Here is a 13935-nt window from a genome sequence, read left to right as displayed (position 1 = left end):
CTGGATCTGGTTCTGGGGAATGAAGTGGAGCAAGTGTCAGTGGGGGAACATTTAGGGAACAGTGATCATAGTATCAAGGTTTAGATTAGTTATGGAAATGGACAAGGAGCAATCTAGAGTAAAAATACTCCATTAGAGGAGGGCCAATTTCAGTGGATTGAGAACAGATCTGGCCTGGGCAAATTGGAATCAAAGATTGGTTGGCAGAACTGTAATCGAACAATGGGCAGCCTTTAAAGAGGAGATGGTTCGGGTACATTCCCACAAGGGAGAAAGGCAGGGCAACTAAAGCCAGAGCTCCCTGGATGACAAAAGAGATAGCGATAAGATGAAGCAGATGTCAGGTTGATAATACAAGTGAGAATCAGGCTGAATATAGCAAGTGCAGAGGAGAGGTGAAAAAGGAAACGAGGGATGAAGAGAGAGAGTGAGAATAGACTGGCAGCTAACATAAAAGGGAATTCAGAAATCTTCTATAGGAATATAAATAGTAAACGGGCAGTAAAGGGTGGGGTGGGTCCAATTAGGGACTAAAAATGAGATCTGCACATGGAGGTAGAGGGTGTGGCTGAGAAATTAAATGAGTACTTTGCATCTGTCTTTACGAAGGAAGAAGATGTTGGCAAAGTCACAGTAAAAGAGGTAGTTGAGATACTGGATGGGCTAAAAATTGAGAGGAGGTACTAGAAAGGCTAGCTGTACTTAAAGTAGATTAAGTCACCTGGTCCAGATGGGATGCATCCTAGGTTGCTGAGGAAATTACAGAGGTGCTGGTCATAATCTTCCAGTCCTTCTTAAATATGGGGGTGGTGCCAGAGGACAGGAGAATTGCAAATATTACACCTTTGTTCAAAAAGTGGTGTAAGAATGAACCTGGCAACTACAGGCCAATCAATTTAACCTCTGGTGGGGAAGCTTTTAGAAACTATAATCCGGGACACGATTAATCATCACTTGGACAAGTGTAGGTTAATAAAGGAAAGCCAGCATAGATTTGTTAAAAGCAAATCGTGTTTAACTAACTTGATTGAGTTTTTGATGAGGTAACGGAGAGGGTTGATGTGGGTAATGCGATTGATGTGTATATGGACTTTCAAAAGGTGTTTGATAAAGTGCTGCAATATAGGCTAGTCAGCAAAATTGAAGCCCATAGAATAAAAAGAGCAGTGGCAGCATGGTTATGAAGTTGGCTAAGTGACAGGAAACAGAGTAGCGGTGAACGGCTGTTTTTTTGGACTGGGGGCCGGTACTAGGACCACTGCTTTTTTGATATTAATGACTTGGACTTGGGTGTACAGGGCACAATTTCGAAATTTGCAGATGACACAAAACTTGGGTAGTAAACAGTGAGGAGGATAGTGATAGACTTCAAGAGGATATAGACAGGCTGGTGGAATAGGCGGACACATGGCAGATGAAATTTAATGCAGAGAAGTGCAAATTGATACATTTTAGCAGGAAGAATGAGGAGAGGCAATATAAACTAAATGGTACAATTCCAAAGAGTGTGCAGGAACAGACATCTTGGGGTATATGTGCACAAACCTTTGAAGGTGGCAAGACAGGTTGAGAAAGCAGTTTTTAAAAAAAGCATACGGGATCCTGAGCTTCATAAATAGAGGCATAAAGTACAAAAGCAAGGAAGTTATGTTGACCCTTTTAATAAAACACTGGCTCGGCCACAACTGGAGTATTGTGTCCAATTCTGGTCACTGTCCTTTTAGGAAGGATATGAAGCCCTTAGAAAGGATGCAGAAAACATTTACTAGAATGGTTCTAGGGATGAGAGATTTCGGTTACGTGGATAGATTGGAGAAGATGGGCTTGTTTTCTTTAGAGCAGAGAAGGAAATTTGATAGAAGTGTTCAAAATCATGAACGGTTTAGCTAACGAAAATAAAGAAAAACTGTTCCCATTGGTAGAAGGGTTGAGAACCAGAGGATACAGATTTAAGGTGATCGGCAAAAGAACTAAAGGCAACATGAGGAAAAGCTTCTTTACGCAGCAAGTAGTTATGATCTGGAATGCACTTCCTGAAAAGGTGGTGGAAGCAGATTCATTCGTGGCTTTCAAAAAGGAATTGGATAAATACTTGAAGGGAAAAAATTTGCACTTGTGGGGAATGGGGACTAACTGGATTGCTGTTACAAAGAGCCAGCATGGGCTGAATGGCGGCCTCCAGTGCTGTAACCATCTACGATTCTATCTCTGGTACCAGGATGATAGCTTAGTATAAGTGATTATGTAAAGGCTTATTTACGTTGCTTCATATAACAGTTCTATGCTATTGAGGGTGTGTATTCTTTGGACATTGACCCAATTATTTTGCCTGGCAAATTTGATAGCATTGAAACAAAGAAATTACACTTACAAGCTTGCACCTGTAGTTTTGAAGTTTACATTTTGTACAGTCAGCTCTCCTGTACCATACATGAGCAAGCAAAAACTTGTATTCTCACTAGCAGCCAGAAACAGCCCCTGCTACATCTCGAGCAACAATGGCACCACTGAAAGCTGCCTCTTCTGACTTAGTGAATTATGCTGCTGCTGAAGTTCGAGCTACTTTTGGGATACTTTAGGATGAAAGCAGTTTAATGTATGAGCATATTCTCTTAATACTCTCTCCTGTGTTGAAACTTTCCCTACTACTCCCTAACATGTGCAAAAGATGCTTCAAGTTAGTCACCCGATTGCTGACGTGTACCTAGTAGTGCAGTCTGTGAAGAACATGAGACTGTAGGGGACTGCAACCTCCTTTCAACTGAAAAAACGCCACTAGGTGGTGCAAGTGTTATAGTGGATGTACATTGTATTCAAAAAAAAAATATTTGGACTTGTCCTCAACTGTAGTTTGGAAAATATGGGGGAATGGGAAGTAATTGTTCACCCCTAACCTGACTTCTGAAAATGTCCTTCCAGTCTTGGAGGTGGGACCTTTCTTGGTCTGTGCTGTCTGCTGACCGGTTGCTCAACCTTTGAAGAAGCTCTTGAGATGGCGTCACGTGGGGAGAGTACGAAGGTGGATAAATTAGTACGAGATATTTATGGAGGAGACTATGATCGATTTGGACTTCCAGGCTGGGCTGTGGCATCTAGGTAAGAGCATTTTTATTACCCACATTTTAATTTTTGTCTCTTGTGTTGAGATGTGATGCATTCGTTTTTTTAAAAGGAAAATCTGGTTTCTGCTTACTGGAAAAGGTGTATTTAGCTAAAAATCTATTTTCTATGTCAATTGCCTGTGTATAGTCTCTATCCTTGGATCATTATAGAATTATATAGAGCTTTGCAGCAGAATGATTGGGGTTTACAATAGATGTACAATTTTAAAAAAATCTGCGCACACAGTAATTGGACAGATGGATTAAAGTTTTTTTTAAGAAAAAATCATGTGGGATAGTTTTGTACACTGGGTTCCTACCCCTCCTAAAATATTTCTCTTGACTTTGGAATGGGGGAAAAAGATCGTTTTGTTGAGGAATCATGTGTACATGCAACTCTGAAGTCCTAAATATGATCTTTAGCCGGATGCTGCTTAATATAATTTGAGTTTCACTCTCCTCGCTAAGTGCTGACTTATCCTGGGATAGGTACTGTTCTGTACACATATGCATTGCTACAGCACCTTGCACAAGTCGCCATTCTTCATGTGTGCTTCAGGTCTGCATGTAGCGGAAAGCTGTTTGACCATGGCAGATATCACAGCTGAGCCTAATCCTGTCTCCACATGTTCACTGTCCAGTAGGGGTCACTAGGTATTCACAGGGGAAACCTGTTTTATTTTCCATTTTCTGGTCTATTGATACTGAGGACAATTATACTGCTCTAACAGCTACCACGCCTGAGATCAGCTGACTCAACACAGTCTAACATTATAATTTCATGCTGGTCACCCTTTGGGCTTTTCTGGCAGGACCACACTAATTGTGCTGGTCTAAGAAAAAAAATAATGGCTCTTACTAAAAAAAAATCTTTGACATAGTAGCCATCATCACGGTCTTTCCATGAGATTTCTGATTAGTGCCTTGTAAAGGGATGGTGTGCTAACACTAGCTCCACCTGTTCTTTTTAAATTTTTTACTTTTAAAAACACTTATACGGGTGGTGATACCAGACTAACTTGATTACATTTTTTGAGGAGGTAACAAGGGGGGATCGATGAGGGTAGCGTGTTTGATGTAGTCTACATGAAATTTAGCAAGGCTTTTGACAAGGTCCCAGGTGGCAGACTAGTCAGAAAAGTAAAAGCCTATGGCATCCAAGGGAAAGTGGCAAGTTTAATCCAAAATTGGCTCAGTGGCAGGAAACAAAGGGTAATGGTCGGGTGTTTTTGTGACTGGAAGGCTGGTTCCATTGGGGCCCCGCAAGGCTCAGTACTAGGTCCCTTGCTTTTTGATGTATATATCAATGATTTAGACTTAAATGTAGGAGGCATGATTAAGAAATTTGCGGATGACACAAAGACAGGCCGTGGGGTTGATAGTGAGGAGGAAAATTGTAGACTGCAGGAAGATATCAATGGACTGGTCAGATGGGCAGAAAAGTGGCAAATAGAATTCAATCCAGAGAAGTGTGAGGTAATGCATTTGGGGAGGGAAAACAAGGCAAGGGAATACACAATACTTCGAGGGACAGGGGAACAAAGGGACCTTGGAGTGCATGTCCACAGATCCCTGAAGGTAGCAGGACAGGTGGATAAGGTGGTTTAAGAAGGCATACAGGATGCTGCCTTTTATTAGCTGAGGCATAGAATATAAGAGCAGGGAGGCTCTTATATTCTGTATTTAAAAAAAAAACTAGACCACAGTTAAGCACTGTGCATAGTTCTGGTCACCACATTGCAGGAAAAATATGATTGTACTAGAGAAGGTGCAGAGGAGATTTACTAAGATGTTGCCAGGACTGGAGAATTTGAGCTATGAGGAAAGCTTGGACAGGCTGGGTTGTTTTCGTTGGAACAGAGGAGTTGTATAATTGAAGTGTATAAAATTATGATTGGACCTATTTCCTTAGCAGAGGGGTCAGTGACCAGAGGGCATAGATTTAAAGTAATTGGTAGAAGGCATAGAAAGTCTCATATCTAAGTTTGCCGATGACACAAAGATTGGTGGCATTGTAAGCAGTGTAGATGAAAACATAAAATTACAAAGCGATATTGATTGAGCAAAACTGTGGCAAATGGAATTCAATGTAGACAAATGTGAGGTCATCCACTTTGGATCAAAAAAGGATAGAACAGGGTACTTTCTAAATGGTAAAAAGTTAAAACAGTGGATGTCCAAAGGGACTTAGGGGTACAGGTACATAGATCATTGAAGTGTCATGAACAGGTGCAGAAAATAATCAATAAGGCTAATGGAATGCTGGCCTTTATATCTAGAAGACTAGAGTACAAGGGGGCAGAAGTTATGCTGCAGCTATACAAAACCCTGGTTAGACCGCACCTGGAGTACTGTGAGCAGTTCTGGGCACCGCACCTTCGGAAGGACATATTGGCCTTGGAGGGAGTGCAGCGTAGATTTACTAGAATGATACCCGGACTTCAAGGGTTGAGTTACGAGGAGTTCAGTGTCGAACTCCTCCAATGTAGGAGAGATTACACAAATTGGGGTTGTATTCTCTAGAGTTTAGAAGGTTAAGGGGAGATCTGATCGAAGTTTATAAGATATTAAGGGGAACGGATAGGGTGGATAGAGAGAAACTATTTCCGCTGGTTGGGGATTCTAGGAGTCGGGGGCACAGTCTAAAAATTAGAGCCAGACCTTTTCAGGAGTGAAATTAGAAAACATTTCTCTACACAGGGTGGTAGAAGTTTGGAACTCTCTTCCACAAACGGCAATTGATACTAGATCAATTGCTAAATTTAAATGTGAGATAGATAGCTTTTTGGCAACCAAAGGTATTAAGGGATATGGGCCAAAGGCAGGGATATGGAGTTAGATCACAGATCAGCCATGATCTTATCAAATGGCGGAGCAGGCATGAGGGGCTGAATGGCCTACTCCTGTTCCTATGGGAGCTGAGGAGAAATTCTATTGACCCAGTGGGTGCTGGGGGGTCTGGAACTCACTGCCTGAAAGGGTGGTAGCGACAGAAACCCTCATTGCATTTTAAAAAGTACTTGGATGTGCACTTGAAGTGCTGTAACCTACAAGGCTACAGACCAAGAGCTGGAAAGTGGAATTAGGCTGCATAGCTCTCTTTCGGCTGGCACAGACACGATGGGTTGAATGGCTGCCTTCTGTGCTGTAAATTTCTATGATTCTTTGAAACATGGCAGTTCTTAGTAGCTTGTAACAGTAATGAGTGGAATGAAAATTGGTTACTTGCCTGAGCGAGGGACTGTGGGATTTGGCAGTGGATGAGGGAATAAATACTAACTTAGTTTTTCCAACAAGATAAAACATGGTTCAGACTTGTTGTATAACCTTTTTGTTTCCTCCTTCAGTTTTGGGAATATGATGAGCAAAGAAAAACGGGAAGCAGTGAACAAAGAAGATTTGGCTAGAGCAACTTTGGTCACCATCACAAACAACATAGGCTCCATAGCCAGGATGTGTGCACTGAATGAGGTTGGAGCTTAGTTTTGAAGTCCTTTTATATTTAATCTGAAAGAGAATTGGCGCAGGTTGTCTTCTGTTCTGAGTTTTTAACTCGTGCATTCATTGCGTGTACCTGGCTAACATTAATAAAAGATGTTCGTTCGTCATAGTTGAAACCCTACATTAAGGGGCAATGCTTATAACTAAAGGAAATATTCAAAAAATATAGTTGCTATGGGTTTGATATAGGGAAAACTTAAATGCTTACATCCTCATGCAGATGGCAGGTGGTTCAAATAGTTTGCTTTTGAAGAGTGCTTGTGTCTAATAGGAGCCTGTCACATGGGAGGAAATGATGCTTTGTGTTTTCAGCTTCTTTACAGTGCTGCCTTGTAGCATCCAGATCAAGCAGCATTGTACAGGGCTATGAAAGCACCAAGACTTATACTGCAGGTGCAAATGTTTTTCTGCCATTAGTATTTCATATGTGCATTTGGACCTTTCAGAAATAAATATTGACATCTCTACCCAGCTTACATTAAATCAGGAAATGCAATGAAGTTACAGGTAATGAGCAGTAAATAGTGTATTCATTTTCATAATTTTAACCAATGCAAGTACTGTACAAACCTGCAGAATTATTGTCCAATAGAATGATAGCATATTGAAGACGGTTTTCTTAAACCCACTTATCCAAGTCACCAAGATGACACATAAGTAACCTTGAGGCCATACAGCTGTCCATCTCATCCTTCCATGGAAACTACTGAATTCTAACCACCCCTCCCTACCATCTCTATCACAGCATCCAATTGCCTCTTGAATTATTCCAGAATTTTTGTTTCTGCTATCCTACCTGGAAGACCATTCCAGGTATTAATCACTCTGTGTGAAGAAGTGCTTTCTGGTATCAGTCCTGAACTTGCCTTTTGTTAGGTTGTCTTGAAATTGTGGTTTAACCTGAAATAGTACCCAGATAAAAATATTTTTCCATTCCACTTAATGTCATATGCCTATGTACCGCCCTCTATCACTCACCCCCAAGATTGAAGAGTGTGCATTTTTCTAACTTTTCCTTATAACTCTGTCCCCTTGACCTTGTGGCCTTTCTTTTCAGGGCTTCCAGGGTTTGGATATTTTCCTTGTGCTTTGGCACCAGGAATGGAATGCAGTGCTCAAGTTGTGGCCTAATCAAAGCTCTGCAGCTTCAGATGGTTTCAGACTTGGATTTCACTGAATTGGCAGCGTTTGCTCAGCATTCTGTTTGTTTTGTTCACTGCTGGATGTGATCACTTTTGAATCTACCGTCACTCCAGGAGTGCTCTCTTAGCTACATCAACATAGTTTGTTTAAGAATCTCTCCATTTTTTTCTTCTAATATGTAAGATATTACACTTATCTATTAAATTTCATCTGCCTTAGTTCTGCCCATTTTCAAATATTTAGGTTTTTCTGTAACTCCTTGGTTGCTTCATCAGACTCTGCTACTCACTGCCCCCACCCCCACAAAACTCCCTCCTGGTTTGGTATCACATGCTGATGTGGCCAACATGCACTGTTGTTCTGATTCCATGTCAGTTCTATAGATCAGCTACAGTAAGATCCCAGTACCAATCCCTGGGTATCTGCACTGAGTACATTTCCCCAACCTGTCATCACTCACCTTCCTCTCTTTCAGCCAACTCCTTTTATACACCAAGTTTTACCTAGGGTAAAAACTGCCGTAAACTTATGCAACTGCCTTTCATGGGCAACTTCATCAAAAGCTTTCTAGCAGCCTAAGTATATTAGAACATAGGCTTTTACAATGTTCACTTCTTCAAAAAAAAATAGACAAGGTGCTTAGGTAAGATCTGCCCCTTCTGAAACGACATCAACAGACACTTACTAGGTTATTTCCATGTAAGGTAATCCTCAAATTTCTTCTTAATTAAATCCAATATTTTGCCAGTTATGATAGACTAATGGATCTATAGTTACCTGGCTTTGTTTTGTCACCTATCTCTTAAAATAGGTATCATGTTGGGACCGCCCTGTATTCATTGATTCTCCTGATGACTGTCAGCTCTTTGTAGGTTGCATCCCTTATTTCACCATTGGATATACTGGGGGGGGAATATTAACACCCAAGAACGGGTGGGTTGGAGTCAGCTGGAGGTGGAAAATAGTTTTTTGGGTCATGACCGCAACCTGGCTTCAACGCAGCAACTTCTGGGTTTAACGTGGGCGTGTTTGGATTCGTGCCCAGAGCCGAATTGCCGCGTTCACATCCCTAATTAATGCGGGCAGATCATTAGTGGGGCAATTAAGGTAATGAAGAGATGTAAAGTAGTGTTTTTTAAACTGAGCTACAAATTTAACGTCTCCAGGACGGCTTTCCTGGGGCTTGTGAATCTTGAATTTTGCCAGGTAAAAGGAGGTGAGAAGGGCCGGTTTGTCAGGTAAGTGCCTTTACTGCACTGCTTTTGGTCCAGGAGCAAGAGTGTTTCCATCTGGCTCAACAAGCTTACCTGCTGCGATTGGACCCCTGCGATTTGGCCAAGCCTCTCCCTGGATTTCCAACTTCTCACCCCCATCCAACCCCTGAGGAAGTTGATCTCTCCCTGACCTCTCCTATCCAATCCCAGAGAACACTGATCTCTCCCCAGCTTCTTTCTCACCCGACAGGCAGCCAGCCTGTCAATCAGTGCGCAAAACCCAGAAGTGTAATTTTTATCATTCAATTAGGTTGCGATCGCAGATTCCGACCCGGCAACTTTACGCTTCCAGGTTTCCCACGTGAATCTAACCCCGGCCCCCGCACCCCTGCTCCCTTCCCGGCTCCAGGTAAAAATCATGCCTATAGTATTTGTATCTGGGGATTTATTGGTTTTAAATCCTTTCAACCAGGGCATCCATGCAAGTGGTATTAGCCACTAGAACTGCATATGATGGGTGGGATGTGGCATGACACTATTGTCTTCCCTAGTGAATACTTCTTGGAAGTAATCATTTGGTATGTTAACTTTCTAGTTCATCCTCTATTTCAGCCCTGTTTGCACCTTTCTCTGGTTGTTACAACAGTAAGAAATATTTTGAGAATTGTAATTGCTTCTATAGAAATACTCATTTGTAGTTACCTCGTCTTCTGGCTACCTCTCTTTTTGACACTTTCTATGTTTATCCTAGTGTCAGCCGTAGCTCAGTGATTAGCCCTTCTGCCTCTATCAGAAGGTCGTGGGTTCAAACCCCAGTCCAGAGTCTTGATCACGTAATATAGGCTGACACCTCAGTGCAGTACTGAGGGAGTTCTGCACTGTCAGAGGTGCCGTAGTTCAGATGATGCACTAAATCGAGGCCCCGTCTGTCCCCTCAGGTGGGCGTAAAAGGTACCAAACACTATTCGAAGAGGAGCAGGGGATTGCCCTGGCCAATATTTATTCCTCAACCAACATCTTTTTAAAAAAAAAAATGATCTGGTCATTTATTTCATTGCTATTTATGGTTCTTTACTATGTACAAATTGCCTCCTGTGTTTCCTACAACAGTAACTACACTGCAAAAGTACTTCATTGGATGTGAAGTGTTTTGGGACATCTTGAGGTCATGTTAGGAGCTATATGTGCAAGTTTTTCCTCTCTCTTCAATCAGTGGTTTCCTCTCATTTCTCCATACAGTTTGCTTTCCTTATTTCACTTGTCTTAATCTATTTTATGGTTACCTTTCTGTAATATGTGCTTACTATGTATTTGTCCTGCATGCTCAGTAGTATGTGTCCTCTTAAAGGTATTCCATTTGTCCTTTTTATCTGAGGTTTTCTCACCCTCCTTCTTTCTCCCCCCCCCCCCCCCGTTGAATTATTTAAGCTCTTCGTTCAATTCTTTGAAGCAGCGAATTGTAAAGTTGTATATCTAGATATTGGATTGTTGCAGATCATGTCAAATTTGATAACCGAATTGCTGATGCCCAGGCATACCACTACTTCCGTTCTCAGTATTCTGCGATAATCATTTGCCATTGGCAGATTGAGATGAGTTACCTTTCGACCTCCCTAATGCAGTCAGAAAATAGTCATGCATTTATATTTACACTTATTAACTCATTCTAAACTGTTAGACATTACCGTTATATATTAGATTGGTTAAAGTTTTCCATTAAAATGACTGCACCTCTATTATCCACCTGTTATCTGGGTTCTCCTATTTTGCAGAGGTATGTTGGGTGATTGTAGACTTAGATTTTTGATTTTTCTATAATGTACAAATCCCTCCTTGGCCTTGCCCCACCCTACTTTTGCAACCTCGTCCAGCCCAATGGCTCAATCTCAGCCCCATAGCCTCATATTCTGGCCTTGTGTTGCTGCCCCCACGTCCCAAGAGTTCCTTAGTCAGTGGTAAAGCCTTCAGTGACCTCTGCTCCCCTTTGGAGCTCCCTCACCACCTCAACCTGCTTTCGGTCACCTTTCTTAACCCTTCTAATACTTTTGGGTGCCGACTCTGTCTAATGTCTTTTCGTGTTAGCACACAGCAATCATAAAATATGAAAGTTGCTTCTAAACATTGTTGGAAAAACTTGATTTTTAAAAGTGTGTGTAATTTGTACTTTTATTTGAGCTGTTCTCAAGATGATGGATCACTTTTGTAGTGCTCCTCTTTTGCACTTTGACTAAGTTGACCTGACCCTTTTTGGAGAAGTAACGAGTTAAATTGTACACTTTAATTTGAAGATCTAGGCAGTAAATGCTCTGTACTTTTAAAATATTTTGCAATCTCATTCTGACCTTATTTTGCTATCCTTAAGGGTTGTAATTCATTAATTCTTCTTATTTAGTGCATTAGCAGGGTGGTGTTTGTTGGTAACTTTCTAAGGATCAACACGTTGTCCATGAAACTTCTGGCCTATGCTTTGGACTACTGGTCAAAGGGACAACTGAAGGGGCTCTTTATGGAACATGAGGTGAGTTCTTTTGAAAAGCCCTAGTTACTTGGAATGTAAACACCCATGGCAAAATGTCAATTTATTCCTGAAGTTCCCCTGACAGCTGAGTTTCTGATCTCCGTTGAGCATTATGAGGAGGTGCTGAAGAAAGGTCAAGTGCCTGTTAATTAGCCACCTTTTGGTGGCTGGTACATAAAAATATAGGTGGAAACCTGGCATGCAACAGTTGCCCTCCATCACAGATGGTACATGGCCTGGTGAGATGAGAGGAAGGGAGGGGATAAAAAACACACAGCATCCTCCCATGGCCCATTGGATAAAGGCTAGTTGTACAGACTTAGAGGGTTGCAACTTAAATTATGATTAAACTGATCTCCGTCAGACTGTTCATGCGATGTTTAAATTTGTCTTGGTGGTCTGGGCTAAGAATGAAGGAGAAAAAAAATCTAGGGCTCCTGCTCCTGCTCTGTTTACTATTCAGTAGTTGGTGCTGAAAAATGTATGTATATGGATGTCTAATAATTGACATGATGGGACTTTGCTGTGATACACTGTATAGTTAAATAGCCCCCGGTATTCTAGACTTATATTTGAAGAATGCCCACTTAAATGAGATACAAGAGGGCTACAGGAGGCCCACGGAACTATATCAGCAATTATCTGCAGCTTCAGGAGGGAGGAGTGATGAGACAGTTTAATATTGTGAAGAAAAGCTATATAGCTCTTTGTAGCTAACTGGTGCCATAATAAGCAACGAATGTTGACATTGTTAATAACATTTCTGGGCTGCAGTGTATTGAATTATGTGTGTCCGTTCAAAGATCTTTTTTGTCTTTGTTATCTTGACTTCTATTTTTAATGTGTATTTGCCATTTACTATGCACCCTGTTCTCTTTCCATTTACCTGCCTCCTTCACCCAAACAAAGCTGTTGGTGAGGGTACTTGCCTTTTATGTGGCTTGGTTCAGATGGTAGCACTTGACTAAGTCAGAAGGTAGTGGTTTGAAGCCCCAGTTCAGGATTTGAACATGTGCTCGAGAGTAGGTAGTACATTGGTGCAGTACTGAGGGAGTGCTACATTGTTGGAGATGCTATTTTTCAGATCAAAAATTCTGTGGCTCTGTTTTGAAGACCATGGGAATTCTTCTAGTGTCCCATCCTCAACCAACATCACCCTCCCTCCACCCCCCGCCCCCCCCCCCCCTCCTCCCCAAAATAAGATTAGCTGGTCATTTCTCTCATTTGCTGTTTCCTTGCTGTGACTAATTGGTTGTGAAGCATTCAGAGACATCTGAATGCACAGTGTTAAATAAATGCAACCGTCCTTCTTTCTCTGAGAGATTCCCAAGTGTGGAAGCAAATGTCGTATCCCACATAAGTAACTTCACTGAGAAGGGTTGTTGACATCCTCTTTGGAAAATTTATGTCTTAAACTCCAAATGAAAAATTGATATTAAAATCCAAATAAAAAATAACATGGTGCATAGAGTGCCTGTTTTATATCTAACTTTGCAGTTTCATCTCTCTAACTGCTTGATTGACCTTATTTGAGGACATTAATAATGATACATTGCGGATGTGTTTAGTAATTTCCTTTTTGATTTTGATTCTAGTTGTAACTCCCCAAAAATATTTGGCACAATTTTTGCTTCTAAATTCTTGGCCTTATTAGAACCAGACAAGACCCCTTGTGGTTGAGACACCTCTTCATGCTGCTTTGCAATTGGTCAGTGATGTTGTACTGGAGCAGCCCTGGGCTGAAATTCATTCCTCCTAGCTGGTCTTTGCCTGGGGCTCCCCACCCTGAAACTGAAGTCACTATGGATACAGCTCTTGACACTGATCAAATGTCCAAAATAAGGACATCTCAAATTTATTTAGATCACTGTATGTGCTGTTTGTATGTAACCAGTTGCCCAAAACTTAAAAACTGAGTGTGGTAATTTTTTTTTAAAAGATCAAACTTTTATCAGGATGCACAATTTTTTAAAAACTTAATGCTCCCTAAACCTGCCATATTTGCACGTCTGTTAAGAGTGAATGTGCAATAAGTGAGGTCATTTAACTGTAAATATGCTGTATTTAAAAGCTTTTCTTACCCTGAGGGGGGAAATTTTCATGATTTGAAGGACTTTTCTTTCATGGAGCATGGTTTGTTTTGATGGTGGGTATTATGCTGTGTACATTTTATGGACCCACAGCCATGACTGGAACCTGAAAAGCTTATGCTAAAGTTATTTCTTTACCAGGCACTGGATTGGCCATACTTTTTAAAGTTTGTGTGATCCCATGATTACTAATTTACTTTTTAAGCATTATCAAATTCCATGTGCTTTCTGTTGGACAATACTGTACAAATCTTGAATTGTGAAAGCATCCTGGAATACAACACAAGCCCAGTTCTCTTCTAAACTGGTTCCTTTTGTTCACAGCAGCTCTCATCTTGTACATGTATGACTTTACCAACTTTTTCAAT

The 13935-nt window shown here is 41.2% G+C and overlaps 1 protein-coding gene across 1 annotated transcript in view; it reads left to right on the top strand.

Moving 5' to 3' along the window:
• Positions 1 to 13935, top strand: part of LOC137320251 (pantothenate kinase 3-like) — a 36531-nt gene that overhangs the window by 17919 nt on the left and 4677 nt on the right. The window contains exons 4-6 of the mRNA XM_067982024.1: positions 2920 to 3096; positions 6449 to 6572; positions 11352 to 11477. Coding sequence (XP_067838125.1) covers positions 2920 to 3096; positions 6449 to 6572; positions 11352 to 11477 — 427 coding nt within the window. The remainder of the gene's footprint in view (positions 1 to 2919; positions 3097 to 6448; positions 6573 to 11351; positions 11478 to 13935) is intronic.

This window comes from Heptranchias perlo, chromosome 1, assembly GCF_035084215.1.
Source record: "Heptranchias perlo isolate sHepPer1 chromosome 1, sHepPer1.hap1, whole genome shotgun sequence".
NCBI lineage: Eukaryota > Metazoa > Chordata > Chondrichthyes > Hexanchiformes > Hexanchidae > Heptranchias > Heptranchias perlo.
The sequence above is the reverse complement of the archived record's forward strand: the minus strand, read 5'-3'. Positions and strand labels throughout refer to the sequence as shown.